The sequence below is a fragment of the Ochotona curzoniae genome, unplaced genomic scaffold, assembly GCF_017591425.1.
Source record: "Ochotona curzoniae isolate NIBS_2020 unplaced genomic scaffold, NIBS_Ocur_1.0 scaffold_2683, whole genome shotgun sequence".
Lineage (NCBI taxonomy): Eukaryota > Metazoa > Chordata > Mammalia > Lagomorpha > Ochotonidae > Ochotona > Ochotona curzoniae.
The window spans coordinates 7,121,366-7,136,686 of NW_024467100.1; the positions used below are offsets into that span (position 1 = coordinate 7,121,366).

The 15,321-nt window shown below is 45.9% G+C and overlaps 1 protein-coding gene across 1 annotated transcript in view; it reads left to right on the forward strand.

Annotated features, from left to right (window-relative positions):
- Window positions 1–12,381, forward strand: part of KCNJ10 (potassium inwardly rectifying channel subfamily J member 10) — a 28,892-nt gene extending 16,511 nt beyond the window's left edge. The window contains exon 2 of the mRNA XM_041003380.1: window positions 10,943–12,381. Within this exon, the coding sequence (XP_040859314.1) occupies window positions 10,943–12,082 (1,140 nt within the window). The 3' untranslated portion in view covers window positions 12,083–12,381. The remainder of the gene's footprint in view (window positions 1–10,942) is intronic.
- The last annotated feature ends 2,940 nt before the right edge of the window (window positions 12,382–15,321 follow it).

Genomic DNA, 15,321 nt, shown 5'->3' on the forward strand with positions numbered 1-15,321 from the left:
GCCTATTCTTCCCTGGGCCAGGGCCTCGGTGTCAAGCTGGGGCTGCAGGATGGGAAGGCGGGGGAATGGAGGCTGGAGGGGGTACCGTGACTCAGCTGGCCAGTCAGGCCCTGGGACACACACACACACTGCCCTCTTTTTCCCCACCTCAAGATTTGTGTGTCTCTGGCTCCATTTCTATTTGTTTACTTTCCTTGGGGCAGGACAGTAGGGAGATTAATGAATAAAGAGAACCCCAAGCCCGACTCCATTCTTCTCCCAACCTTGAGAGCTTACATAATCCTGCCGTGCTTTTCTTACTGCCCTTCCTTTTAGACCCCTATGCTTTCTCCTCTCTTCCCCTCTCTTGCTCATTAAGAACACTTGGAAGCCCAGAAATGCTTCTTTTCAGTCCCCAATGCGACTGCCCTCCCTCAGGAGGCCTCTAAGATGACTGTTCAAATGGGAAGTGCTTTCCAAAAAAGAGGTAATGTGGTTGGTAACAAGAAGTTAAGTAACTGCTTCCCCTCTCCATCAAGGCCCATGGAAAGAATGGGGCCAGACCCTAGTGGCAGAGAGCTCAGGCTGCAGAGAAAGTCCCAAAGGGAGGGTGACCTTAATCATCTCACACTGTCCCTTCAGACTGACCCGAGAAGCTACAGGGTAGGCCAGAAGCTGCCATAGATAGTAGGTCCTTGAAATATTTTTGTCTTAAGTTTTAAGCAATGTTCACTTTTTTTTGTTTGTTTCTGTACTAACACATATTGTTTCAATAATATTAAAATGATGTCTTAAAATATTTTAAGTAAAACGGACATCGCAGGATTGGAGTGTCTTCTGGTACCATGAGTACATGTCATGAATTAAAGTGTGCGGAATGAATATAATCTCCACTCCCCAGTGAAGAAAACCAAGGCCAAGAGGTTTAGGGACTTTCCCAGGTCACAGCTGGTTCGTGTCGAGTTGAGACCAGCACCTGTGTCACTTGCCTCTTGGTTAAGTGTGCTTTCCTGGATGCCATGTTGCTTCTTAGTCCCAGGCAAGGTCTCCCACATCCTTGTGCCTGATTCTATCACCCCATCTCCAGAACTCTGCGAATGAAGACCCCGTAACTGAGCTCAGTTTTATTTGGAGACCAGCCTTGCCTCAGGTTCTCAGACTGAGTGCTCAAAAGCCACCTGCCACCAATAGGGCTCTCCCAACACTGGGTGCTTGAATGTGGTGGACAGATACATACTGGGAAAGACAGTGAACTGGTACTAGAATTCCCTAATTCCATTCATCTATTCATTTATTAACATCCAACAGTGATTGGTTCAGTAACTTACACTAATTGGATTAGTTAATAACTTTAGTGGGCACTCCGATTTTTCTGGAAATATCTCCCTTTCTTCTCCCATTTCTAAATTCCTAAATTAAGAATCTCTTTTCTAGAGGGAGGTAGGGAGAATACTCAAGAGACTGTGGAGCTTACTGTAATGCTTCCTGTTAATGTGGACAACCAAGTCTTGGAAAATTGGGTAATAGGAAGATAAAGTGTGATAATGAATTTGAAAGCTAAATATTTCAGGAACTTAAGTGAAGGTGCAGATGCAATGAAAGAGCTTTTTCATTTGGTGGAGAGGATAAAAGCAATTGTGATTAACTTCTTCCTTACTCTGCCCAGAATTCTACCATTATTATTTTCAGGCTCTGTGAGTCTAGGCAGAATATCAATATTTTAAAAGGTATGTTTATTTTTATTGGAAAGGCAGACAGATTTACAGAGATAAGGAGAAACAGAGCAAGATCTTTCACCCACTGATTCACTCCCCAAATGGCTGCATATTTGGAGCTGAACTGATCTGAATTCAAGAGCCAGGAGCTTCTTCTGGGTCTCCCATGCAGATGCAGCAGCCCAAGGCTTTAAGCCATCCTCCCCTGCCTTCCCAGGCCATAAGCAGGGAGCTGGATGGGAAGAGGATCTGCTAGGACATGAACTGGCATCCATATGGGATCCTGGAACTTGCAAGAGGAGGACTAGACTAACCAACAGAGACACCACGCTGAGCCCAGAATGTCACTTTTCTTATCTGGGTGTTCCAATCCGTACACTCTGAGCAGTCTTTCAATAAAAATTTATTGGATCAATAAAGAAGATTTTGTAAAAAGAGGACTTGAAGGCATCAGATAGAAAGCATTTCATTTCTCTGTAGCCCCCCCAAATCAGAAAGTTGCATCTCCAGGATGAGATACAGGATGCTGGACATCCTACAAAGAGAAGAAGGAATAGTTCAGAGAGATGTGGGAGGAATGAAAAGCACAGAGGAGGAAGGTGCAAAGTAGGACAGAAGGAAGGAGACAGTGAGGACAAAATAACGAAAGAAGGTGAGCAGCATGGTGATGAGAAGTGATGAGAGGAGAGCTTGGCAGACAGTCCCATAGCAGGAGGTGGAAGAATGAATGCTTGCCATGCCAAGTGAGCAGAAACCATGGGATAAAGAAATCACAGAAGAAGGGTCCCGTCATATCCAATGCATCCGGGGCATTATGACTACCGAGTTTTCATCCATCTGGGTCCTGATAATAATGTCTAGCATGCTTGATGTATCATTGAGGGTTGAATTTGCTCAATGAAAGCACATTCATGGTAGCATTACTCTAACACTATACTGAACGGAACTTAGGAATCCAGTCATAACTAGGTACAAATCCCAGCCCCGCCGTCTATGGTTTATATCATTGAGGCTCCCTGAGCCTCCATTTTCTCATCACAATTATAAGATTTGCAACAGGTATTGCCAAAAAAAAAGAAGACATGGAAAGTGCTTGTCTAAAGTAGGCATTCAATAAATAGCAGGTCCCCCATCTTTCCATTTCCCTGAACCAACCCTTTGGAACAGAAAGCAGTTCCTAGTCAGAAAATGGAAAGCTGCTGAGTAGTTCTCGGGAAGGACGCCCAGCAGGCCAGAACCCTGTTAGGAAGAGGCCAAGGCCATGCATCTTTGCTGGAGCTAAAGGCTCCACACCTACTCAGGGGCTGCTGGTGGCTGCCCCTCCCTCTAGCCACCCAGTCTCAAACACATGAAGCCAGCCTAAACACAGAAGGCATTGACAGATTAGATGACATCATTTCCCTAGGTTGTCCTGTTAGGGTCATGTTCAGGGCCCGGCATGATGGTCTAGTGGCTAAATCTTTGACTTACAACTGCTGGGATCCCATATGGGAGCTGCTCCATGTTCCGGCTGCTCCACTTCTCATCCTGCTCCCTTCTTGTTGCCTAGGAAAGCAGTAGAGAAGGGTCCAAAGCCTTGGGACCCTGCACCCATGTAGGAACTCCAGAAGAGGCTCCTGGCTCCTGGCTTTGGATCAGCTCAGCTCTGGCCACTGTGGCCACTTCTGATCCCAGAGTGTGCAAGGCAAGGGCTTCAGCCACTAGGCTACCATGCTGGGCCCCCAGTAAGCATACTTGTAACAGAAGATAAATAATACACCATGTACCAAGAGCTAGGCCAAAATTTTAGATATAGAGATATACACAGATGGAAACTCTGAAAAGAAAACTCTTACATAAGGTTGTGGATTCAAACAGAAATTCATAGAAAAGGAGTCATCTAAACCGAGCTCTGAAACACAAGACTTGGATGTGTAGAGACCAAGAGAAAGGTGGGGGCAGGAAAGCAGAAGGGCAGGAGAGACAGTGCTGAGGTAGGAATACCTGCAGTGCTGTAACAGGTGGCAGGGATCTCAGTGTGCCTTAGATGTGCCCCCCAAGGAGAGAAGTGGTAGGAAACAAAACTGGAAAAGAGACGTAGAAGCAGAGCATGGAAGGCCCTATATGCTAGTCTGAGTTTAGATTAACTTTGATAGACAGTGTGAAGAAAGCGAAATTTTTTGGACTGGGGAAAGAAACAGAGACACCGATAATGTGTATGAGAAGTATCTATGGAAAGTGAATGGGTTTGGGAAACAGAGGACCTGGGGCTGAGTGCAGTTTCACAATTGACTGAGTCACAGCATCTCCTCTGGCTAGGTTTCCTCATTCATAAAATAAGGATTATACTTTGACTACCTCAAAGGAAAGCACTCAAGAAAGGATGGAATTCAACACTCATTGATTTGTGGTCAGAGGTATTCATTGAGGAACCCAGTAGCAAAGTAGGATGGCACTGAGAAAGAGAACAGAGACAGGAGAATGGGGGATGAAGTAGGAGGTGGACGCTATGCTTGAAGGCGTTAGGACCTGGAGTAAGACACCCGAATGAAGGGGAGGAGGCATGAATAGTGCATTTACAGCATGTGGCAATAGATGGATATCGAGCTGAGGAAGGAGGAGACTCAGACAATCCCGAGACATCGAGCACAGATAACTGGGAAGAGAATTTCACTGTTTAGAGAACCAAAGAGGAGTTTTAGGTGGAAGAGGATTCATTTACGTTTGGCAACGAACTCATTTACTGTCTATTTCCCAAAGTTCTTTTCAGTTAATTTGCTCCTGCCACAGAGAAAACAGACAAAACTCTTTGCTTATGTCTCTTTTGACGCTCTCCAACCCAGCAGATTCTGGGGAAGATGCACAACTTCTTCCTGCTCCTCCATGTGCCACCCTACCCCTAGGGGTGTGTTTAGAAAACCCTTTCTAGTCATCAAATGTAGTGCAAACGATGCCACTGCACCAACATAATCACAAGGCATGTGCTCTTGCCATCTTCCTGCAGCAGGAACAGCTGACCGAAAGAGAGCTGGCCTGAGGTCTTGGGGCTTTCTTTCTCCTAGCTTCTGAGAAAAAGGAACGCATAAGCCTTCGCGGCATCAGTGAAGTGCGTGTGAACGTGGGTCTCCACCCTCTTCCCTGGCTCCTGCTGCAGATCTTCGCAGGCCAGGAGTCTGCTGTGAGGCAAACCAAGGCTGTAGCTTTCACTCGGCCATGGCCTGGCCAGGTCCAACTTGCAGTCATCGTGTTTCTCAGTTTGTCTCAACAATCTGTATTGGGTTCTGGGGAGACAGATGCAAGGCATAATCCGAGGCCTTAAATTAAGAGCTTCACAGATGGTAAATAATGGTAAACAAACATTTCAAAGCTCTCTGATGTTTCAAAAATGGCAATGTGTGCAAGACCATGCTTAGTAACTGTGCTAGGATAGGGCCAGGAGTGAGGACAGAGAAGATGACTGTTTTTGTGAGAGTCAGGGAAGGTTTTAAAGGGTACAGCTAACACTTCAATCAGATTTTGAAAGTCAGGCAAGCATAGTGTGGAATGGTGTGAAAGCAAGGCCATGGGTGGAAAAGATCAGATAAAGGGGTTCTTCACAGAGCTGACATCTAGGGAATGCATGGAGGAAGACTTGTGAGGCATAAAACCAAGAAGTAGTCAGAGACCACATCTTGCAGGACCCTGGATGCTAAGAGCATTATAGTTTATCTGGAAAGCAACGGGACCATGAGTCCATTTTAATCATGAGTCACAAACCAGTATCCTACTCAAGAACACCTCTGTGTTCTGGAAGAGCTCTGATCTGTTGTGGTACAGCCAGTTAAACCACTGCTTGAGATGTATTTTATTAATTTGGAAGGCAGAGTTACAGAGAGAGAAATAGGGAGACCTTTCTTCTGCTGCTTTACTCCACAAACAGCCACAATGGCCAGGGTTGAACCAGGCTAAAGCCAGGAGCCACAAACTTCTTCTGGGTCTCCCACATGCATGGCAGGGGTCCAAATACCTGGGACAACTTCTGCTGCTTTCCCATGATTAGGGATCTGGAAGGAATGTGGAGCCTTGAGAATTCTAACCAGCATCCATATGGGATGTCAGCATTGCAGGAGGCAGATTAATGTGCTCCATCACAGTGCTGGCCCCAGGGGTCCTCCACATTTTTAAAAAGATACTTTTTAAATTGGAAAGTCAGATTACAGAGTGAAGGAGAGAAGGAGAGATCTCCCATCTGCTGGTTTATTCCTCAAGTAGCTGCAATAGCTAGAGCGGAGTTGATCCAAAGCCAGGAACCAGGAACTTTTTCTGGGTCTCCACATGAGTGTAGGGTCCCAAGATATTGGGCCGTCCTCTACTGCTTTCCCAGGCCACAAGCAGGGAGCTGGAATGGAAGTGGAGCATCTGGGACACAAACTAGTGCCCATAAAGGATCCCGGCACATTCAAGGCAAGGACTTTAGCCACTAGACTACTGCATTGGGCCCAAGTCTCCCACTTTTGATCTAGCTTCCTGACAATCCACCTGGAAGACAGTAGATGATGGCTCAAATGCTTGAGCCCTTGTCCCCTCTGTAGGAGAAACCAGGTAGAGTTGCAGATAGCTGACTTCGACCAGCAGCCCAGCATCTGGTTGTTGTGGGCATTTAGAAAATTAATCAATAGATGGAAGATTGAAATCACGGGTTTTTTTTTTTTTAAACAGATTTATCCATTTTTTAGTTGAAATAGCAGATTTACAAAAAAAAAAAAAAAGAGAGAGAGAGACAGGGAGAGATCTTCCATTTGCTGACTTACTCCCCAAAAGAGCACAAATGATGCTTAGCTAGTCCAAAGCCAGGAAATAGGAGCATGTTTGGGGTTTCCCTCATGGGTATAGGGGCTCAAGGTCTTGAGTCATCCCCCGCTGTCTTCCCAATCCATAAGAAGGGAGCTGGATCAGAAAGTGGAGCAACAAAGACATGAACTGAAACCCATATGGGATGTCAGAACTGGCAGGCAAAGAAGGACTAGCCTGTTGGACCACAGTGCCAGCCCCCTCTTTCACTTTCAATAGAGAAAAAAAAACCCATGCAAACATTTAAAACATAAATGCATGTGTGTATGAAAGGCTGTGATAACTGCTTTCATTCTGGAGAGTTAAAACTATGAACTCGCAGGGAGAGAGAGCAAGCTTTGGTAAGATGTGATAGACATGACGCAGAGGGAGTGGTCATTACTGAAGGAATATGCTAGACTTCTCTGTAGATATGGGGTCTGTTTGAAGAATCATTCATTAAGTTTTTAGAGGTGGATAAGGGTGGGTGTCCCTGCTTCCACCCTCTCACTACTCAGAGGGTAGTGTTCAGAATTTCCTGCCTGCCTGTGTGCAGTAGTTTGGAACAGTTTTGGGGGAATAGCACCCTCTAGAGGAAAGTGTGTGTGGATTTTCAGAACGTAGGCATGCTGTCTTCCCTAGGATCCAGGTTAGCTTGCCCTTGGTATGTAGCTAATTGTTTACTTGTCTCTGATGCTGGCCACTGTGGAGAACAAAGCTGCCTGGCTGTGGGAGGTGGCACAAGAGCTGGGAACAGCAGATCGCAGCTGGAGGTGGCAGCTGCAAAGGCTGGCAAACAGTGGCACAATAGCTGGAGGTGGCAGGCACAACAGCCAGAGGCAACGCCAAGGCAGCAGTAGCCCAAATCCCCTGTGCCCGGTGACCCCATTGGCGTGGCTCTGAGGGCTGTCTTCCCTGGCTCGGCTGTGGTTCTCTGCGCCAGATACCACAGAGACAACTCCTCAAAGTGTGAGACCCTGAGAATGAATCCAAGGTGCACAGAAGCAGTTGCTCCAACTAAAATGTTCTGGATCAGGAGCCAGAGGACTCCAGTTCTGGTTTCAACTGCACCACTAACCTGGTTGGGGCAAATCTCTTGGCCTTAGTTTCTGATGATGTCTTTCCCATTTAGCTCATGATGTGAAGATCAAGTTATGTATTTTATCAACTTTGAAGTGATAGACTATTATTTTCAGAAGAAGCCCAGCTTTCCCTGAATCTTAAGAACTTCCATTCTTCCTGCTCTCTAGAGTCTCCACTTCACACAAAGCTAGGGTTTCGGGGGGGAAAAAGGCCCTCGATTGGGACCATAGAAAACTTCAGGAGTAGAAGTGAGGGAGAGAGGAAGCCTTCATGATCTCGCAGGAGCATAAGAGGAAGCTGAAAGTCCCCATCCAGGATTTATCTCCTCTGTGTGATCTCTGCCAAGGGCTCGTCCAACCTGTCCTTGAACACCTGCAAGGCTAGGGCACTGCCTACACTTTCGGAAGCTCTTTTCACATTTGAACGATCCTGTGTGTTACAGTGCCCTTTGTACTAACCGTTTGGAATCATTTTCCCTGCAGTTTGAACTCACTGATTTTGGTGGTTCCTCTTGGAACTCAAAGAGCTGGTCCAAATCATTCACATGATTGCCTTTCAAATCCAGCATTTGCACACAGCCATTATACTCTTCAGGTCGTCTGAAGATGGTCTCTTTGGATTGCCTTGCCCTGTTTCCTTCAGCCATGTCTCATGTGATCGGGTCCTGATTCCTGACGGATCCTCATTGTTCCTTGATACCGGACACTGCCTGCAGGGCCAGGATGAACAGAGAAGGTAGTCAACTACATCTTTACCCTAGAGGCTTTAAGTAGCCTAAGATTGCAAGACTTTTTTTTTTTTTTTTGGCATCCAAAACACATGCATAATTTATGTTGGATTTTCTGCTAAAATGTTGGTTGTTTCCCCATGGTATTTCTTGCTAAATCACAATTCTGAAACCCAGGACTTACTCAGATAATTTTTGAATCCAAGTACATAATCAAGATTGTATCCTTTTTTAGGTTTAATCTACTTCTTTCTTTTGGATCCCAATTTTTCCCAGTCTTTGTGTTTTCAATTCACTTCAGTTTGTGCCATCCATTTAATTGCTGGTCATAGCGTCCGTAGCTTTGAGTGAAATTAATGTTGAGAACATTGGATAGGGCAAAGCCAAAGATAAATCTCTCTGATACATCATTAGAAAATTAATTCCAGGCTATTATGGTCCATTCACCACTAACACTAATGTTTTATTTAGGTCACACAATTACAGCAGGATTCTAGTCCTTGATTCTCTATCTTATCCCCAAGGACACAAATGGAAATCTTACTAAAAACCTTGCTAAGATACTCTAGGTATGTTTTACCTGTTGCCTTTCTGATTTGTCATGGGAAATTAGATTCTTTTCATGTAATTTGATAACTTTCTGTCTGCTATTTTACCCCCAGGACTCACAATCTAATGTTTGCTTACAGTTTATGAAAGATGAAACCTTAGTTTCCCTTCCGAAAATGAAAACCATCTTCATTCATCCCCAACTCTTCAGTAATTCCTCTGTTCTCTGATATTCCTCAAAATCTCTTTTAGAGGACTTACACCTTTTTTTTTTTCACTTGTCTAAGATCAGGAGGAGGCTTGCTAAAATGGCACATTCATACAAGCATTGTGCTGGTGGTTTAGGACTTCTGAGTGATAGACAGGACTTCACTTGGACTCCAAATAAGAATGCTCCCGACGTTAGAGCTGCAGTGTCTTCTTTTTGCCCCAAAGTCATTAAAGATACTGGTCAGTGAATGGCATCCAAGTCTGGTTAAGCAGCCTCACATGAATAAAAGTTCCAAGACGAATGGGTGCTGGCAACACGGTCCTCTTAGTTGTCTCTAGACCATTTTGGGATTCCCACCTGTTGGTGATCTCTTCAGTGCCTGCCTGGATGGGCATATGAATAGATTCCAATAATTTAAATTGCTTTCCAGGAGTAAGGACATGGGGAAAGCAGGGTAGTGGGGCAGAGTAAGAACAAAATGCAGTAGTTCAGACTTTTTGGAGTGGAATATGTGAAGGGAAAACTCCTCACAGATCGCCTTACTCCTTCCCAGAAGATCTAGCCGTTGATCCAGGGTGCAAGAGCTCAAGTGATTAAAATTTTCGCTGCTGGAAAAGTACAAGTTATTCCCTGGTCATGGGAGCTAGGCATCTTGTATTAAGTGAACTGTCTCATATTTCAATCACTTGTCCCATTTTCTATGATCGGGACAAAGGGCAATCCTGAATTTCAGCCTGCAGAAACATTACCACTAGTTAACAGACCATCTCAACTCTCACTTTATTTGATCAAGGCAGTTTTGCCACCCATACCCTGGCATTTCCTCCAGCTCCACAGAGAATGTTCCGGCGCCCCTAGGAAGGTTTGGTGTGTTGCTTCTCTTCCACTACTACCTCTCTTTTTGCTCAAGTCTTGTGTATATCAATTTTTTTAAAAAAAGATTTATTTATTTTTATTGGAAAGGCAGATTTACAGAGAGAAGAAACAGAGACATCTTCCACTTTTGTCTCACTCTCTTAAATAGCCACAACAGCCAGAGCTGAGCTAATCTAAAGCCAGGAGCCAGGACCCCCCTCCAGGTCTCCCACATGGGTGCAGGGTTCCAAGGCTTTGTGCCGTCCTTGACTGCTTTCCCAGGCCACAGGCAGGAAGCTGGATGGGAAATGGAGCAGCCAGGGCATGAACCGGTGCCCATACAGAATGCCAGATCTTAGAGGTAGAGGATTAGCTAGATGAGCCATCATTCCAGCCCCTATGTATATTCTCCCTAATACCATTCTGAGACTCTAACCCATACCAGTTTCCCCAGATGATGTAATCAGGTGATGATGATGATGACAGAAAATGAAATTAATTCAGATGCATATCTTAATACCTTAGTATCACTAATGACTATTTATTTGGGGCTATGGACGAGAATGGAGAACTTATGTGTATTCATGTTAAGGGCGATTGTCCTGGAAGATTTGCAATAAGATAACCTTTCTTGCCTCTTGGTAGCCATTCATGGATGTGGAAAAGGATGCTATTTCCAAAATTAGGGATCATTACAGACCTAGAGTTATCAACAGAATTCTCAGTCTCATGCCTACCTTCAAAAAACTATGCCATTATTATTTCTTCTTTGCCAGTCCTGTAATGTAATCTAATACTATATTATAATTATGTGTATAGTAGTTAGTTGTTAGGTCCTGTTAGTTCTTAGAGCAAAAATGATGCTATTTTCATCTCCAAAATAGCAGTCCCTTGCTCAGTGACTGGCCTATAGCAAGTTCTTAATAAATCATACCAAAGTGAATGTAAATTCTTTCTTTTTTTTCTGTTGGATGATGTCTTGGAATTGGTTATGTTTCCACAATAATTTCTATTATTTTGTCTTGGCCCTTCCAGATGACGTCCGCTGCCAAGGTATATTACAGTCAGACTACTCAGACAGAAAGCCGGCCCCTGGTGGGCCCAGGGATCCGGCGGCGGAGAGTTCTGACAAAAGATGGTCGCAGCAATGTGAGAATGGAGCACATCGCAGACAAGCGCTTCCTCTACCTCAAGGACCTATGGACAACCTTCATCGACATGCAGTGGCGCTACAAGCTTCTGCTCTTCTCCGCGACCTTTGCGGGCACCTGGTTCCTCTTTGGTGTGGTGTGGTATCTGGTAGCTGTGGCACACGGGGACCTGCTGGAGTTGGGGCCCCCGGCCAACCACACCCCTTGTGTGGTACAAGTGCACACGCTCACGGGAGCATTCCTCTTTTCCCTCGAGTCCCAGACCACTATTGGCTATGGCTTCCGCTACATCAGTGAGGAGTGCCCCCTGGCCATCGTGCTTCTTATTGCACAGCTGGTGCTCACCACCATCCTGGAAATCTTTATCACAGGTACCTTCCTGGCGAAAATTGCCCGGCCCAAGAAGCGGGCCGAGACCATCCGTTTCAGCCAGCATGCAGTTGTGGCCTCACACAATGGGAAGCCCTGCCTTATGATCCGAGTTGCCAATATGCGTAAGAGCCTCCTCATTGGCTGCCAGGTGACAGGAAAACTGCTTCAGACCCACCAGACCAAGGAAGGTGAGAACATCCGACTGAACCAGGTCAACGTGACTTTCCAAGTAGACACAGCCTCTGACAGTCCCTTCCTCATCCTGCCGCTTACCTTCTACCACGTGGTGGATGAGACCAGTCCGTTGAAAGACCTCCCCCTTCGCAGTGGTGAGGGTGACTTTGAGCTGGTGCTGATCCTAAGTGGGACGGTGGAGTCCACCAGTGCCACCTGCCAAGTGCGCACTTCTTACTTGCCGGAGGAGATTCTTTGGGGCTATGAGTTCACGCCTGCCATCTCACTGTCAGCTAGCGGCAAATATATAGCCGATTTTAGCCTTTTCGACCAAGTTGTGAAGGTGGCTCCCCCTAGTGGCCTGCACGATAGCACTGTCCGCTACGGAGACCCAGAGAAGCTCAAGTTGGAAGAGTCCTTAAGGGAGCAAGCCGAGAAAGAGAGCAGTGCCCTTAGTGTGCGCATCAGCAACGTCTGATGGCCTGTTCTCACAGCCCCATCCCTCTGTCTCCCTTCCTCCTGTTCCGTGCCTTGGTAAGGGCACTACCTGGGCTCCCTGGAGAGCTCCAGCAGCACCCATTCTCCACTCCCTCTTCTTTAACCCAGTGGCCTGTCAGTCTAGGCCCACTGGTGTCTGTTTTCCTCCTACTGTCCCCCATTCACTTCTCCCTGCTTGTACACCAATGCACACAACTGCCTTAATCCAGGATCGGGGAAGGAGAGGGAAGATAAACCTGTCGTAGGGGTTGAGAAGAGCTCAGCTGTGCTTCGAGACTCCAGGAAGATGGAGACGTGAGGCTGGCCCCACCCCTTCTGTCTCTATTTTTTCCCACCTAGAAAGTTCCTTAAAGGCAAGACTCTCTTGGACAGTAACTTTGGGGGATTGTGCCCTCAGAAATAGAGGGAAATGGAGGAATCGGAGAACAGTTTATCCCGGAGTCTCCACCAAACCTTGTTGAGTGAAACCAGGTTTTGTATTGCTTCTGTCGGTAACTCCTGAGGTTCTATTTCTAGAATCTCACTCACCACTCTTCCGAACCCCCTCGGGTTCATCAGTTCTCTCATAGGCTCTGTTCCAAGAAAACCGGGCTGACTCAAGAACTGTATGTAGCCAACAGCAAACCTGCACTCCTCCTGGATTCAGAACTCTTGGGTTGGAATGTTTAATGCAAAGCGGTTGCTCGAACATTGAACTTATCTTCCAAAAAGCCTTGGGAAGACTGAGTCCCTTTTGTCTAAGCCAGTATGTACTCTTGAGAAAAGTCCAGTGCTCAGGCCCCGTGGAAAAGCTTGAAAATGATGACCCATGCTACACTGCATTTGGTTTCTCTTCTCCTTTCTTGCCTAGCCCAGGATCCTCTTCCCTTAACTCTGACCCTTTAGGGGAAAGAAGGGAAAATGCAAGGGCTACCCTCTCTTACCACTGGTGCTCCCCTCAAACTAGATTCACAGGGCACAGATTCCCTAGCTGAGTTAGATCAGCCTTAGATGTGGGATGGGTGAGTTCTCCGATTTCCAGTCTGCAGCACAGAGCCCCTGGGACCTGGCGGTGCCGTGGCTTTGTTAATGCTCGGGCAGGAGCACACACTGTGGCTGGCAGTCACTATTGTCCCTGTGGTGCCTCCTTGTGCCCATCTGAAAAGTGCCAGTTGTTTCATTAGCTGGAAGGGAAGGAAATTATACCTCCTGATCAAATAACCGTGGTTTCTCATAGCCATTCCTGATACTTGGTATAAAGTGATGAAAATCAGTGTCCTCCCCACCCTCCTCGTGCAAGTCAAGAAGTATGCTTTATATTCTCTGGTGGGGGCAGTGGGAAAGGTCAGGGTACAGCACACAAGCACAAAAGTTTCTCTAAAGCCCCAGATTCCAAAAGTGCTTTTTGATCTCACTTAGGTACCAAGGAATGCATTCCTCTTCCCTCCCCCACCTCCCTCAACCCGCCCCCCCCCTCCAAAAAGTGCCTGGGCCTAGAGTCCCTGTTGGAATAAAATGGCAGTTTCCTTTTTAAGGTGGACTGAACCAGTTGTTTGAAACCATATGCTCATCAGAATGTACACGCATGCCTGTGTGAAGTTCCCTGCAGAGAAACCCAGAGCGTTTTGTGACTGGATGGCTGTCATTTACTATACTGAACAGAGTCCTATTCATCTTTCCTTAAACTCAAGATAACTGTTGAAAATGAAGACTGTCCAATCTCTGCCCACTCCACCTGCCGTAAGAATAAGAACCAGAAAAACCTGAACATCAGAAACAAAGAACAGAAGGCAAAGGGCCAGCCTCTGTGCTTGAAACTGACTTCAACATTAGACATACCTGATTTCTCTCAAGGCGTTAAGGACAAAATGTACTGCTCTGTGTATCTCTTATCCGTTGGCAAGTTATGTTCCAGCTGGTTTCTTCTGCAAACTGCTGCTTATCCCTCTGAAGGAGTTACTCTCTTCCCACTCCCCTGCTGTCTACTCTAAGCCCCAGACTCCTCAGATTTCTTGGATAATACTGAGAACGTTTTCAGACTTAACCCTTCCTGAGCCTCCACCCCTATCCCAGGCTTTGTTCTAAGTTGCACTTTAAATTGTACTGTCCTATGAACAATCCGGCATCTTCTCCCATAAGCCTCCGACCTCCACTGCTACCCCAGGGACCGACTCCCTCACACCCAGCCCTGAATGGTTCTTTAGACAGCAGCCTGTCCCATCTGTCCTGGAGTCCGCTTTCAGGCTATAGGTCAAGTTTAAAAGCAGCCAGGTCAGATGAGAAATGAGTGCCTTGTTCATACCAGCTACGGACTTGGGATGTTGGCAGGGTGTTTTCGGGCTCAGGTGTTACGGGGAGGGGGAGATTGCAGAATATGGGCAAAACAACGGGTGGGGGAGGATGTGAAGATGTGTGAAGATGGGAAATGTTGATGCTGAGGGACCTAGTGAAATAATAATAATAAAAAAAAAAACCTTGAGTTTTACTTGAGTTAGTGAATAGAAGAAGTAAGTGGAAGCTTGGGATATTAAGATATGATACAGATGAAAGGTTTATTTAAAAAGAAAGAAACAGAGATAATATATACATATATAGAGATGTATATAGATGTATATATATATTTTTATATATATATATGTCCTGATATATTGAATGTACAGAAAGGAAGTATTCAGATACTTCAGCATTGAGGGCAGGTATCTTGCCCTGGCTGTGGGGTTGAAAACTCAAATTATCTGACTTACAACTAGTGATCCTGATTTCAACATGGAAGTGATACAGCTAATGAAGGATTTCATGTCTGATGACTGGGAAGGGTGGGGTGGAAACTGCCCTTCAGAAATGAACAGCCAGCTATCAAAGCTTTTGATGGACCTTGTCCCATTGACAAGATCAGGAAGAGAGGAGCTAGAAGGAAATGGGAAGGGGAGATACCCTATTGGGGAAAGCCAGGAAAATCTACTACTTACATTAGGTGCCCCCATCCCAAGGAGCATCCTCTCACTATAGTGCCTTTTTTTTTTTTAAAATAAAGCACATAAATAAAACACTTATCTGTCTCCATCTCTTGAAATATACTATATTGCCCCTTCTCTCACAGGGGTGAGCCACATGTAGCTGCAGCCACTGGAATGCAATGGAGAAACCGAGCACACTGGTGTACAAGAGGCATCAAGGGGAAGGTTCCACCATGAATCCAAATGCCAAAAATGAAAAGCTATTGGGCCAAGACATCCCCAA